Here is a 14,394-nt window from a genome sequence, read left to right on the forward strand (position 1 = left end):
GCAATGAACAAGGCACAGCTCTTGGTCTTGTCAACCCTGCAGCCAGTCAAGTTTTTGGAAACTTAAACAGGTTCATAAGGGTTTTGGCATATTAGTTCTGGAAAGTTTCAGCTATCAGAAGGTACTGAAGTTTTTCAAACCACCTCTAACTCTCTGTCTAGCCCTGCATATTGATGGCTCGTGGGCACTTACCATATGCCAAGTCCAACACATGTACAACACATGTGCCAGTTGGACTTTGATTGCTACATGCTGCATAACCCATATTTTATTTTCCAGCCTTCTCTGCTGCATGGTAGGTATGCTATCATAGTCATCTGCACTCCACAGACCACAGAGGATACAACATAAAGGCTGGTGGAGATGAGAGGTTTAGTGTTTGGAGGTAACCATGCAAGGTGACAACTTTCTGATCTGCATTTGCTGTCTTCACAGCTCAACAGTGCTAGACAGTATGAGCTAGCTGGGCTCAAACATCCTGAATCTTCTCCCTCTTGCTCTCACTGAGGTTTGTGTACATTGTCATCCTCCTCCTTCTTTTGTAATATGTCCTCTTCTAGCAGAGAGTCATTGCACATCCTTAAAGCTCTGCTAAATTGCATTGTATCAAAACAATTTTTTACTTTATAAATGCCTGACAAGCACTTAGTTCTTACTATCACAATAGCTCTGAGGACCTTAACACATTTGCTTTGTGAGAAGAAAAAAATTACAGCTTGGGGTCTAGGAAACTGAGGCACAGTAAAGTCAAACTCAGTTCCCTGGGTCCATATCCAGGCAATGGGATCACCTTTGATGGGATGAGATGATTTTGTTTGGAATATATTTTTCCCTGCCCAGGTTTTTCTCCCATTTTATCACTCTGATTCCTGTTGTTAGGATGTCTTATCCCCCTTTATTACTTTTGCAGATTTCTCAGCCAGTTTCACAGAAGCAAGATGGACATTTTCTATACATTGTAGGCTAAACTAAACTGAACCAACAGCCTTTTATAACGTTTGAATTTCTGCTCCTCCCCTCCTCCTTTTTTTTTTTTTTTTTTTCCCCTTAATAAAGCTATGCAAAATTATTCACAGCTGGTAGATAAATTGGGCTGGTCATCCCAGTGTGTTTTTCAGCAGCTGTGACTTTTGTTTTCAGTACAGCAGAGAGACTAAGTAAATGAAGCTGCAGCTAGTCAGACTGTGTCCCCAAGAAACAGAGGAGTCATTAGTTCAAAAATATTCAGTTCCTATAGCAGCAGCTGACTGCAGTGAAACAAGGAATTCATTTTGGTTTTGCTCTGAAACATGCCAATCTACCTGAAGCACTATTATTGCCACACGTGCAGACTGAGACAGTGCCACCAGGGGATGAACAAACTAATCCTGCCAGCTTCAAGCTCACCACTTGTAAAAGTGTGATACCTGAGCTCTTCACTATAGAGATTTTAATAGAGCTAAGAAGAATCTGGAGTTCCTTCCTCCCTTCAGGCTAAAATCCACGATGTATGCAGAACATTCTCCCATTAGGGACACTGAGAAAGTGTGAGGATGGGGACAGCACAGATGATGGGCCACCTGGTTTACCTACCCCATGGTGCTCAGCACACCTTCCTTCATCTTCACAGCCCAGCTCTTACCAGCCTCTTCTGCCGCCAAAGTGTGATTTAAAAGGAGTCCTAAGGGTTGTAATCCTTGCAAACTAACTCCAAATCCAAAAGAGTATATAAGAAGGAGGATCTTAAGGGAAAAAAAAAAAAGGACATTGATTAATAAATACACTGATCAAGTAACTTATGAAAGCCACTTTGAAAGCATTGAGTGCTCTACCACATTTCTTCAAGACAAGAGCTGGCATTTACAAAGTCTAATTTAAAAACAAAAACAAAAACAAAACAAACAAACAAACAACAAAAAAAAACAAAAACAAAAACAAAAACAAAAACCAAAACAAAACAAAACAAAAAAACCTTTTTATCATCCATTTGAGCAGGGATTTTCTGGTCAATATTTACCTACAGTATTCTTCTTCTTCTTTTTTTTTTTTTTTTTTTTTTTCCTTTTCTCTTTCTGATATCCCCATGTATTGCTCTGGTAGCAATCTCTATTCTCCTGCCTCATTTCAGCTGAAGTCCTATTTTCTCAAGATAGGCTTCTTCTGCCACTCAAGTCAATAGTAAAATTTCCAGAAAGTTGAGACTGAATGCCTTTCTATACAACTGTACAGCATGTCTCTGGATTAGACTTTATGAAATACCACATTTTACTAACTTGTCTGATTAGCCCTCACATTTATTTTGTATTATCTACACAAAACTCAGTATAATGAAAAAAATATCATAATCTAAGTATTCTACGGATATGTTTTCTCTTAAGTTGTCACAGCTATGTGTTAAAAAATAAATAAATAAATAAAAATAACACCTTGCAAAAGGAAGTCAAATACAGTAACTAGGCAGAATCAACCCATGCTTTTATTTCCATTGCATATAAAAATTTCATATGAAGGTATTGATGTACAGTACTATCCCATAGGCTGTAAGAGAGGCTAAGAAACTGGTGAAGTAATTGTCATGTGCAATGTTCACACAAGTTGCCACTCTCAAGACATCCCCAAAAGAAAAAATCAAATTAAAACAACAACAAAAAATTGTTCAGGATTTCTCTCATTATAGTGTCCCTTTTATACTGTTTAAAACAAAAGCAATCATTTTCCTTTGGGCCAGGGCTGCTAAAATCTACAGTTTGTGTCAAAAAGGAGGCTCTGTTTTTACTTGAAAAAGAATCGCTCCTTTCACCGAAAAGTCGCATGCTACAAGGGCTGGGCATCACTGGAATGGAGGAGAGGCGTTTACCTTGCTCTGGAAAATTCATTTTTATCAGTCCTAAGCAGTCTGGAGCAATGTAATATTCAAACAACAAGAGATGCTCAGAGTCCAACCTGCAAAACTAACGCTAGTGTTATTAAAAGGTTTACCAGATCTAGTGCATTATGCTATACATACCTGTACAAAGCCTTACATACATCTATACAAAATAAAAGCTTTGGCTGCTTATAACACTATTATTAGTGTTAGAAAGCATTTCCAAGTCTGAAGTTGTCTTTTGTCCTACTTTACGGATTCTGCTTATACAGTGGCAATTTGTGCTACTGAGTAAAGAAAGAATATTAGGTGACAAAAAAAAAAAAAAAGAAAAAAGTGTATGAGATATACCCTTTTAATTCCAATTATTTCATTTGCCAATATGTATTAAAATCAGATGCTTGTTAGAGCTGCTTTCCAAAGCTCTTTCAGCAAAATTCAGCAAAATTCAGTATTGAAATATAGTATCAGTATTTATTTTTTTTTAGTAGTAGCAAGTAATGGCTGCAATATGCAATAATCCCTGATGATAGCCTGTAAAAAGATAATCAGAGAGGCAGTACAATTATATTGCCCAAAGTCTGGAAAAGCTTGAACTTGCAGTAGGGTCATGAATGAAAGCTCACTGTAGTATCATGCATACTAGCTTGTATTTGTAATCCCCATAAGCTAGCACTAAAAATAGGGTAGATATGCCCAGCCCTAGCCCCACAGCTACCTTACTTTCAAATGCAGCAAAACAGAAGAAAAAATTGTTTAAAGTTAAGGCACAGCCCTGGGACCAAAGACCTGCAGCTTTTTTTTTTTTTTCTTTTTTCCTTTTTTTTTTTTTTTTATTGATATATCTTTATGTATTTTATACTTTTCTTGAATCTTCCATAAACAAGCTCTAAGGTGACATAGAGTATATTACAGGAGAAAAAATGTACAAGGAATATGTATACACAATAATCATTCTCTCACCAAGAGTTTCCAAATATAGCAACACCACCCTCACAAGGATGATGTTATAATAAGAACTGGTAATTTACAATTAACATTACAGTATGTACATTACAATAAATACATGGTTGTAAACAGAGACAAACAAGACTGTATTACAGGTAAGGTCATTTGGTGAGAAAAATGCATGGCACAAATAAAATAAATAATGCATTTTAAAAGAATTGTCAAAGCTTTCTGAAAAATCCATTTCATTCAAGTTTTTAAAACTTCTGAATGCTATTTGTTCTATCTATATTCTTTCATTATCTTTTTTAACAATGACACAAAACAATTTAAAAATTCAAATACAGCATTATTGAGTACAGTAACTTGCAAGCTAAAGTGTACTGTTATAAGCAATGTGAATTTTCTCCCCCCCTTTCCTCCCCCCAATACCCAACTCATCGCATTTTATTATGGCAAAATTATTTAAAACACATAAAGCCACTTGTAAATTGTATTGTTTTAAAGCAGTGTGCAATGCTAAAACACACTTTGGCAAAAGAGGAAAAAAAAAAAAGATTGTACAGTGCATTATATCCCCATCTCTAAGAAATGATACAATTTTCTATGATTTGATTGTCCATATGTATGGGTATATGTCTCACAATACAATATGGTGTTTTCTCTTCATTTACTTTCAGTTAGTGCAGATACAAAAGCTTTTCAGGTCCCCATTGGTCATTTTGGAATTTATATTGCTTTTCCATTATTAAGGTTCCAGGCACTCTTAGGGATTGAGAGGATTTTTAGGTGGGTCAGGTTCAGGAAGAAATGATGAAGAACAAAATATTGTTGAAACCTTAAAAACATGAGTTCTCTTCATTTTCTTTCCTCCTTCAGTATCATCTGTGCTAAAGCCCTGTGAGGGCTAAAGGTAGAGAAAATTTTGACCTGGATATAGAAGAATGTGAAATGAATTTAAAGGCTGAATTATTAGCCAATAGTTTTCAAATAAGTTCTTATCTTAAAGAAGATCTCACACACTTAAAAAAAAGATAAAAAATAAAAACCAAAATGAAAACAAAAACAAACAAACAAAAAAAAACTACAACAACAACAAAAAACAACATTTATATCTGCTTATTTACTACCAAATTAATCCAAACAGGGAAATAATGTCTGATTCCATTTTCTTTTGTTAAGAAATCATCTTGATATTGTCATTTTACCAGAATTTTACAGAATGGAGTCTGTGCCTTCTCTAGGCAACTATTTCCCAACTGAAAACTACAATTTTAATGAAGGGTAAAGCAGTGGAGATAAAAAATTCCTGTTTCATATGAGCAAGCACCAGGACAGGCAAATGTCAAACACGAACTCCTAATTCCCTTTAGCTTTCCAAGTTATGAAAGTTTTCAGTACCAATCAAACCTAAAAGTAGGCTTCTCTCAGCACAAGCTGTATAAAGGATAAAAAAAAAAAGATGAGATTAAAATAATGTGGAGTAAACTACCACTCTCATGACATACTTTTTAATTACTTAAAAACATAGAAAAAAAAAGATGAACCTGGCTCTTCTTGCAATAAAAATATGAAAAAATAATGCTAATCACAATTTTTATATTTTACATGTCTTGGATTAGCAAATGGTTTAACTAGATCACTAAAAGATAAAAAGAAACTACGGGAATCAAAATTGGAAATAATACATTAATGCTTTTATATGCCAAAATATATATTCCAAATACTGTATTTGCTTGTTCTGATTTAGCAGTCTATAGTTCCCAGGCAAAAAAATGGTCTGCAAATCATGTTTCAGAGGGATACATTTCACAAATATAGTCGAAGAGCTGCCTTTATATTAAAGACAATTCATTACCTTTCTTACTGGCCCTAGTCCTGCAAATCTTAATCTTAACAGTTGGTTTCAATGGTAGTACTACTTCTGGTACTAAGTCAGAATTGACAGGATCAGGCCACTATGAGGACAATAGCAAAACATAACTTCCTCTAATATGTCTGGGAACATTATAATGAAAACAAAAAAAATTCCATCAGACTGTAGGAGTTTTGGGTAACATAAAGGATGTTCATGAAACTCACTAATACATAAAATAATAGATGTTTAAAATTCAATATTGTTTTGAAGTTCTAAGGTGCAAAACAAGAAGGAAATAAAAAACCCTAGAAGTATTATCCAGTGTAGCACAGATTTGTACTGAAAACTTGCAAATTACTCTTTGGAAAAAATAACCAGTGGCAGATGAAGTTGGAAAGTGTTTTTCTTTAAATATAATACCTCAGTACATTTAATAATAAAAGTAAGCTCTACAAAAGATCTCTCTTTTACATATTATACAAAATGCAGAGTTCAGTGCAACCCATTGGGTTACACTTTTTTCAGTCACTTATCAGGAAGACTTGAAATTAGAAAATTATGCAATTTCCACAGCTCATCTTCCTACTGGTAACAGATTCGTGTTGTGTCCCATCATTTATGTGCATTTGCTTTCCAGTAGGAACCTCAGTTTATTTTCTGTCTGTTTCCTCTGATGACGAACATTATCCAATGCTTAAGTCGAGAAATAAAATAAAAATAAAATAAAATAAAATAAAAAGTAAAATAAAATAAAATAAAATAAAATAAAAAACTACCAAAGCATACCAGCATTCGGTTGGCAGGTGGTACTCCTCTGAAAATATTTGATTTAGTTAATCAAATCTGTGAAATTGAGTTTAGTAAGATGTAGTTTATGGATCTTCTTCCCCCACTTTCTGAAGCAATGGAGGTGAAGATTCTGGTTACAATATTCCTGAGTGCCAAACTGAGTCATCAAGGTCAGTTTTGATTAACAAACGTCCTAGCAGATGACAGTGAGTTGTGATCATGATTGTAGCATACAACATACACTTTGGAAACCATTACTTAATTAGAGAGAGGAAGGAGGGGAGAGGGAAAGGGAGAGGGCAAGACAGAGAGGATATGTCCTCATTGTTATGTGTCAGGAGCATGGTCTTCCACTACACAAGGTTCTGTCTGGTTCTCCTCCTCTTCTACTTCTTCCCCTACTTGCTCATCAAGAGGAATTTCAGTGGATTCTGAATCCTGGGTGCAAAGAGTCTTGGAGTCACTGCAGCTGGTGTCTTCTTCTACTTGACTTCCACTGTCCTTTTCGGTGTCTGACTCTCCATCTTCCTCCAGTGTTAATTCAAACTGGAATTTTTCAGTTTGTCCCTGTCTACCCTCTTCCTGGTCATCAGGTGCAGGAGAGGGACTTTGAGGGATTGTGCTCTGGTACCATTCTCGATTGTCTTCCAGTGTATCTAAGATATCCTGGGCATCTGGGTGAACAAGATCTGCCCATGTCTCCCACAAAGGATGAACAATGTAGTCTATAAAACCCACCTGTTTCAAACAATAGAAAATTAGAATAAGATCTTATTCACAAAAAACGAAAAACTATGAATAAACATCACAGTAATTCAATCCATTTACTGTACAGAAGCTTTCAATATTCATGCTGTCTAAAAGAAATAGACCATAATGCCTGAGAAAAATAACACTAGCATGAGACACTAGACACAGCACTCTTAAGGTGGCTGCAAGGAGCCCATGCTGTTCTAAGCAGAAAATAGGGTCTCTTAGCATCTCAAACCTCTCATTCAGGATATTGGATAAGGACTTGGAAAGAATTTGTTTCCAAATGAATTGTTCTTTCCAAAGAACTCCATTGCATTTAGTGAGCCAAACAGCTGCTTTATATTTAATTCTGCTTTTGAAGGAAATCCTAATGAGCAGCTGTACAATATTATTTTCTGAAGAATATGCTTCATTGCAGATAACAACAATGATGGAATCCCCTCAGGAAACACACTGCTATGCACTATGTTTTCACAGTAAGAATCTTAACTCCTCTCACTTGCTACCCAGAAGCTGAATTAATTAATTTAGAGAGGAAAAACAAGGAGATAGTGCGTATAAATAATTTTGATAAATTCAGAAATTTATCAAAATATGAAGAATGGTTATGGACTATCTTCTTCCATTAAAATGTCATACTAGGCTATTTATCTGCCTACTGAAATCAGTTACCTGTGATTTTTCTACAGATGCATTGTGCTTATCACACATGGGACTTATCTCCATTCCCCTCTCTCTTTCCCGATCTCCTTGACGGAAGAATTCCTCCATTATTCTATCTGTCCATTGGCGGTATAGGTGGAGTGGCTTTGTTGGATTGCTGAGATCTGCACAGTGCACCATATTCTGAAGAACCTAAAATAGATTGAACACCTGCTGTGTTATTACACTGGAGAAAAACAGCTCCCTTTCCATTTACACGTTTGGTGGCTGTGAACTGAAATCTTGAAAATACATGTAGTGCAAGATTTATTCTGGAGAGCAAAAACTTAGTCCTTGAGTGTTTTTCACACCTGCAGTAATAGCCATGAATTACCTCACTTCTACTGCTTCTCCCCATGTAAGAGACAGAAAATGTTTCAGAGAAAGACCAAGAAGGTGCTGACAATTTGAAGGGTAGGGCAAAGCCAAGATCAGCCTAGAAGTATATTACCACCTCACTAATTTCCTAAAGAATAATTCAGTACCTAACAGAATATGTAACATGCAAGAAACGTGAGAGAGAAGAGGGGAGAGAGTGAGTCATGGTGTGAAAATAGACAGTTGATCTAACCCACGCTGAAGACTAGGTAGGCAAAAGCTATTGATGATGTAACACATGATAATACAGATAAATTTTCTTACCTGAATTCTATCTGAATAGTTATCAAGAAGTAAGACACCAGAACTTGTCACTTTTTTGGTTTCAACCATAGTTTTTAAATCAGCCAATAGATTCATATGCTTAGACATGTCTGTTGCAAGTACCTTGAAAGAAACAAAAGAATAAATCATTTTTAAAAACTTTTTTTTTTTTTAATTAAAAATATCATTTATTCTACTGACTTTTAAGAAACCTTTGGATCCAAAAACAAATGGTTCTCAGTAGAAAACCTAAGTTCTGTATCTGAATAGACTACAGAAGTCTCAGTCCCATATGTCATCAGTGTCCTAATGCTTTCATTTTGATTATTTTAAGAATATGACAAAATAATTGGAGAAAGATTTGATCATTCTTAGTTCATTATCATTAATTCTGTAGAAAATTTCCAGCTGTGACTGTGAAATGCCAAACACAGACATCAGTATGAAAACAGCTTGAAACAGGGCTGTATACCTTCCAGAAAGGTATACATGGTTATCAAAACTGAAAAGAACCCACTATTCATGTTTGGACAAAATACAATACAACTTCATCTAACAACTTGTAATTTATCCTAAAATGTTGCTGTGCATAATCATTCAATTTGCTAGCACTATGCAAAAGGGACTCTAAAGCAGAACTCACAATGTCAATGACCATTTTCCTCAATGACTGCCTCTGTTTTTTTGTCAAATTCTGGAAAATGTCACAATTTTCTTCCTGTAGCAGCTTAAAGCCCACAGCTAAGTGGTGATTCTCCAGTACTGATGAGTCATTGTACATCAAGGCGAGTTCAGAATCTGCAATAACAATCACAGGGCAGAACATTACTAAAGCCTTTGCTTCCACCAAATCCCTTATGATTTTTCAAATGAATTACATTCATAACAAGATTTACAGATGAACTATTAGAAAACAATTTCCGGTAGTTCACACAGTATCAAAACTTGCAGAATTGACAACTGAACATCTTAACAAATCAAAGCAAAGTACGTTGAGAAAAATAAAAAGCCAGCTTTGCAGTGGAGTGTGTACACATGCCTGGAATGGCAAGTTAGAAAACAATACAAGGAAGATATTTTTCAGAATACATTTTCATATATGCATGTGGTCACATGGAAAATATTATGCATAAATACACAAACTAAAACACATTTTGATGTTTTTTTGTCTTCCTTCTGCCCCTTCCTCCCTCCCTCCCTACCCACTAAAACTGAATTGCTTAAGTGAAGGTGTACCTATCCACTACTCAGACCTGCGAATACACAGCTAAGGCTTCAGTGCAGGTCAGGCAGAGCACACTCATCTTGGTTTCCAAACAATATACCTCTGCAGTTATGTAAGACACTCAGTTAAGTAGCAAGTTGTGCCTAAGGGGCATCATTAGTCTGTGACAATGGATGTTTTGAGAGGAGGCTGGTGGGACTGTCACAGTTACACTTCTGATCTTTTTATTGAAAAGCTATGTGGCTTGAAAGTGCAAGCAGTGGCCTTGCTTATTGTCTCATATTTGAGTGTGATCTACTTGTGATGTTAAAATGGTACCTTCACTAACAAAACTTTCTTCACTCAGTCGTGCCATGTGGCTGTGAGAATAAGTGAAGCTCATACTCCTTTCTTAGGCCTGTACCAAGGCACACATGAAGACAGCTTTGACAAATAAAAACAGTTTAGACAATTTTCTGCACGGATTTGGATTCTACACAGGAACGCCACACAATCAGCTTGCACTTTTTAAGACACAGAGTGCAAATGAATCTATCATCCAAAAAGCATTCTTCTTATGCAATCACATTTGTGCTGACATAAACTTCTGTTTATTGCAGTTGTTCTATCTGAAATCTAACCACATGTGAGTCTATTCTACTCCTTGTCCTCTACAAAAGCTTTGTTTCAAAATCTCTCTGGTTCAATAGGGTGCTTTTATAGGCTCTGCTCTTCAGATTTCAATAGTCTCGTTGTGCATTCTCCTGCTGTCTTCCTCTCTTGTCCTGAACACATTGATCTTGTGAATTGGGAAACCCTTCCTCTAACTTTCCTTATCCTAATGGTAGCAAAACTGTAATAGCAAAAGGGAAAAGAAAGAAAGTTTGTCAAATGGTATCTCTTTTGTCTTTCACAGAATATTTATAAAGTTTGACTACTTGTCATTTTTCTTACAAAGACGACAGGCAGTGGTTTATATTCCTTTCAAACAGCCTTCTGAAGAGCTTCAATTGCAAAACCCTCAACATAGCTGAACTACTTTGTAAGGGCTGCAACTACAGAGAGAGTTAAAACATTCTCAACTTTGTAATGGAGGTGGAAAGTTCCTCCTTGGTAACATCTGTAGCACACTATAAGCTTCAAGACTACTTGGAAGGATAGACTTAACAGTTGTCAAATATGCATCTCCCCCGATGCTAGCACAATCCACATTTGTTTATACTTTAATAGTGTTTATGAGGGATCAAGTTTTTGGAAAACTTTCTAAATGGATTTTAAATCCTGAAACGATGTAATAAAACTCTGAAATATAATGTGTAAATAATTATAAAGAATAACCTGAAATATGGAAAACATGCACGTTACATAACTATAAGTCTATAATGATTTTTTAAATGTATTCTTATACTTCTTAATGAAATGCTAATACATTGCAAGGTTCATTGGAAAACATAAAATTGGGTTGAAGAAAATGATCTTCTAGAGATTAGGAAAATCTGGGAGTTGAGAGATTTTGTAACTTTTATAGAAGTCATGTAGGCATTGATTCTTAAGTCCTCATGGAAAATGAGTTAAAACCTTAAATAAAACTGAATTAAATGCTCTTTATGTCTATCTCTGTTCCTATGGTTTCTTCTTCAAGCATGTAACAACTCAAAAGGGATAAAACCCCTTTGTCTCTTTTGAGCTTACTAACAGCAGTTCCAGTTAGTGGCACTACTCGATTTACATGGAAGTCTTCTCCATCAGAAGGAACTGAGAATAACGAGACATTTTTCTAAGCCGCTACATCAGTATCACTCTTAACTCAGCTGAGTTTCAACCATCTGCCTTAAAAGTGAAAGCTTTATGTAGTACTACTGGCCCATTCATCTTGACAGTCATGCCGCTTAAACGTAACCAACTCAGTGTTTCCCCATAGCAACTCTGAGCCACCAATACATCCTGCCATTCAATTTCTAATTAAATAAACAAAAACTTTACTTATATGTGCCTATTCTTAAGTGTTTGGGCTTTACACAGTTTCATGAACAATGCTTGATTCACTATCTTTCTACACTACACTGCTAACGGCACTTATTACCAACACAGTACCAGAAATCTAGAGACAGTCCCAATCCTTCACTTTGCAGATGAGTCACCAAATAAAATTTCACTACAAGGTAGCCCTCAGGCCATTAAGGCAAATAAAATTAGATACAGACTAGACTTGAGGTCTTATCTGAATGTACAGCAGAAATGAGTCAGAACAGAATCTCCTTTCTTCAAACCATATTGCTGATATGGGGTCATACTATTTTAGCACCAGTGGAATAGATTCACCCTGTGAATCTATTTACCCAGACAGTGTCTATGAACATGCAACACGATGGGTCAGATACACAACTTCTAGGTATGCTTCCATTTCTGCAGCTTTTTCTTCTTACATGCTTGAATTCTTAGAATTATTTCAAGTTTTGTTAATTCTGGGTCAGTTATTGTAAAAGGAGAAGACAACAGATGGCAAAAGAAATACGAGCATATGATGGAATTTGCTAAAATGTGCTACCCAGTTATAGTAGGAAAAGAGAGTCATATAATCAAAGCAGGTTGCACTAGGGCAAGAAGCCACTCGGTAAATGTGCCATGATTAGATTCAATGAGGCTAACAGTACTTTTCTTCTAGCAGAAGATAAAAGAGGGAAGTGGTTCATGTAGTGCTGCATAGAACAGCCTTGAGGAATGCAGAACAAGTACACTGTGTTTCACATTTGGAGATGGCATTAGGGTCTCTTTTCACTGGGGCTCACCCCTCCGTATTTGAAGCATCACTGAGTCACATATAAAAAAAAAAAAAAAAAAAAAACAAAAGAAGACATTTGCCACAGTCTGCCAGGGCAGGCTGAGAAAATTCAGTCCATGAGGCATGACTATGAAGAGATCAGAAAAAAAGTACAGCAGCCAGGTAGAGCCAGAAATGCACCTACCATTCCCATTTCTAAACAGAAAATAGTGACAGGATTATAGTCTCTCTCTTATTTTTCAAGTCTTATTAATTCTTGCTAACCAGTATTGTGTATATTATTTCTAAAGTTACAAGTAATACAAAATAATATCCAATTGAAAATACAAACATCTACCCATTTACCAAGAAAAGGTACAAGTAAAAGCAAACAATTAACAGATTTTGTATTTCTCAGGTGCTATGTGCAGATCTTGCAGCAAATTTTTGAGAAAACCACTGAATATCAAACTTACTTGTGTTGATAAGAAACTGGTTTGAAACCCCAGGATGATCTACATCATGTATTGCACTGGCAAAAATTGCTGCAAGAATCTCCAAATCAGTGAACACTGCCTAGAAAACCATGAAATAGAAATGACAATCACTAATCAATGAAAAAACAGTTTCAGTAAAAGGAGTCTAGTTTAATCTTGATCTGAACGTTAAAAAAACACATTTGAAATGCATCAGGAATCTTAAGAAGGTATTTTACACATAGGTTATCACAATCTTTTGTAAAATCATCCATTACATTGAATTCCATAAATATTTCCAGCTTGGCCATGAAAGTAAAACTATCCTTACTTCACACTAACAGCATCACTAAATTCAGTAACAACTGAAGCGTTTCTCAGCTTCAGTCTACAAATAAATCAACTTTTATTAAACCAGTAGTTACAGATTTAGATTTCTGACCTATAGCACAAATTCAAGTTAAAAATTCCTGCCAGATTCTTTCATGTTACATCTGACATGTCTATGTTACACAATAAACATACAGTCCTGCATTTGAAGAATGAACATCTCCTCAGCGACACCAAAGGAAACGGCGATAGACTACAAGGCATTTTACTTATCATTTACTGATATTTCTTTGTATGAGACTATTAGGAAAATAGGCAGCAAGGACTGCAAGGGACCTGATGTGTCACTGAGTCTTGTCCCAGGTTGTTACAAGTTCCCAAGTTACATAATGGCTTTCATAACTGATCAAGAACAGCTTAGAAGTACGTAGATCAGCAATGGCATTGGGCATATACTGCGATTTTACTGGTTAAAACTGCTGAGAGCAAGGTCATCAAAAACAGTTGAGTTAAATACAGTCAAACAAACAAACAAACAAACAAAAAAGCAATAAAATCTAAAAATGCTCCTGATGTTCAGTTTAGCTGTTTGGTAAAGATGGTGGGGATTTAAGAGCATAAGCTGATCTCCCTCTTTCTCAAGAGAATTCCAGAATCTTTGTGGATCTTTGCCAACTGTCATTCAGGTTCAGAACAAATACGCACAATTTAAAAACAACAACAACAACAAATAAACAAATGGCCTTATTGAGGGAATCCTGTTTTATCACTGTCTTTCCTATGCAATTCCACTGTGGTTAGTGAGTCTCACATGGGAAGTAATGACGGAACAGGAAGCAGTTAATAATGAAACGAATGTAACAAGTTACTAATTGTTTTGCAACAAAAAAGGTTATGACAACACAAATCTGCAAGTATAAGACCATGACTTTGAAGAAAAACATTACATTTTTCTGCACAATATTTACACACAAATAAACCTGGATCCTCACAAAGTATCTTTAAGAGAGAGCAACTTATGAAATAAATGTCAAGATTTCTTTTTGAAAAATATTACAGAAACTAAAATGTTTATCGTTTAGTTGA

General features: G+C 35.7%; 1 protein-coding gene across 4 annotated transcripts in view; it reads right to left on the reverse strand.

The window, feature by feature from the left end:
• Positions 1 to 2,433: 2,433 nt before the first annotated feature.
• PDE4D (phosphodiesterase 4D) overlaps positions 2,434 to 14,394 on the reverse strand; it is a gene marked incomplete at its 5' end in the record, with an annotated part of 369,096 nt that continues 357,135 nt past the window's right edge. For all 4 annotated transcript variants that reach the window (XM_084305637.1, XM_084305638.1, XM_084305639.1 and 1 more), the window contains 5 exons: positions 2,434 to 7,178; positions 7,866 to 8,048; positions 8,538 to 8,660; positions 9,181 to 9,335; positions 12,979 to 13,078. In XM_084305637.1, the coding sequence (XP_084161763.1) occupies positions 6,768 to 7,178; positions 7,866 to 8,048; positions 8,538 to 8,660; positions 9,181 to 9,335; positions 12,979 to 13,078 (972 nt within the window). In that variant the 3' untranslated portion in view covers positions 2,434 to 6,767. The remainder of the gene's footprint in view (positions 7,179 to 7,865; positions 8,049 to 8,537; positions 8,661 to 9,180; positions 9,336 to 12,978; positions 13,079 to 14,394) is intronic.

This window comes from Netta rufina (assembly GCF_964035555.1).
Source record: "Netta rufina genome assembly, chromosome: Z".
Classification (NCBI taxonomy): Eukaryota; Metazoa; Chordata; class Aves; order Anseriformes; family Anatidae; genus Netta; species Netta rufina.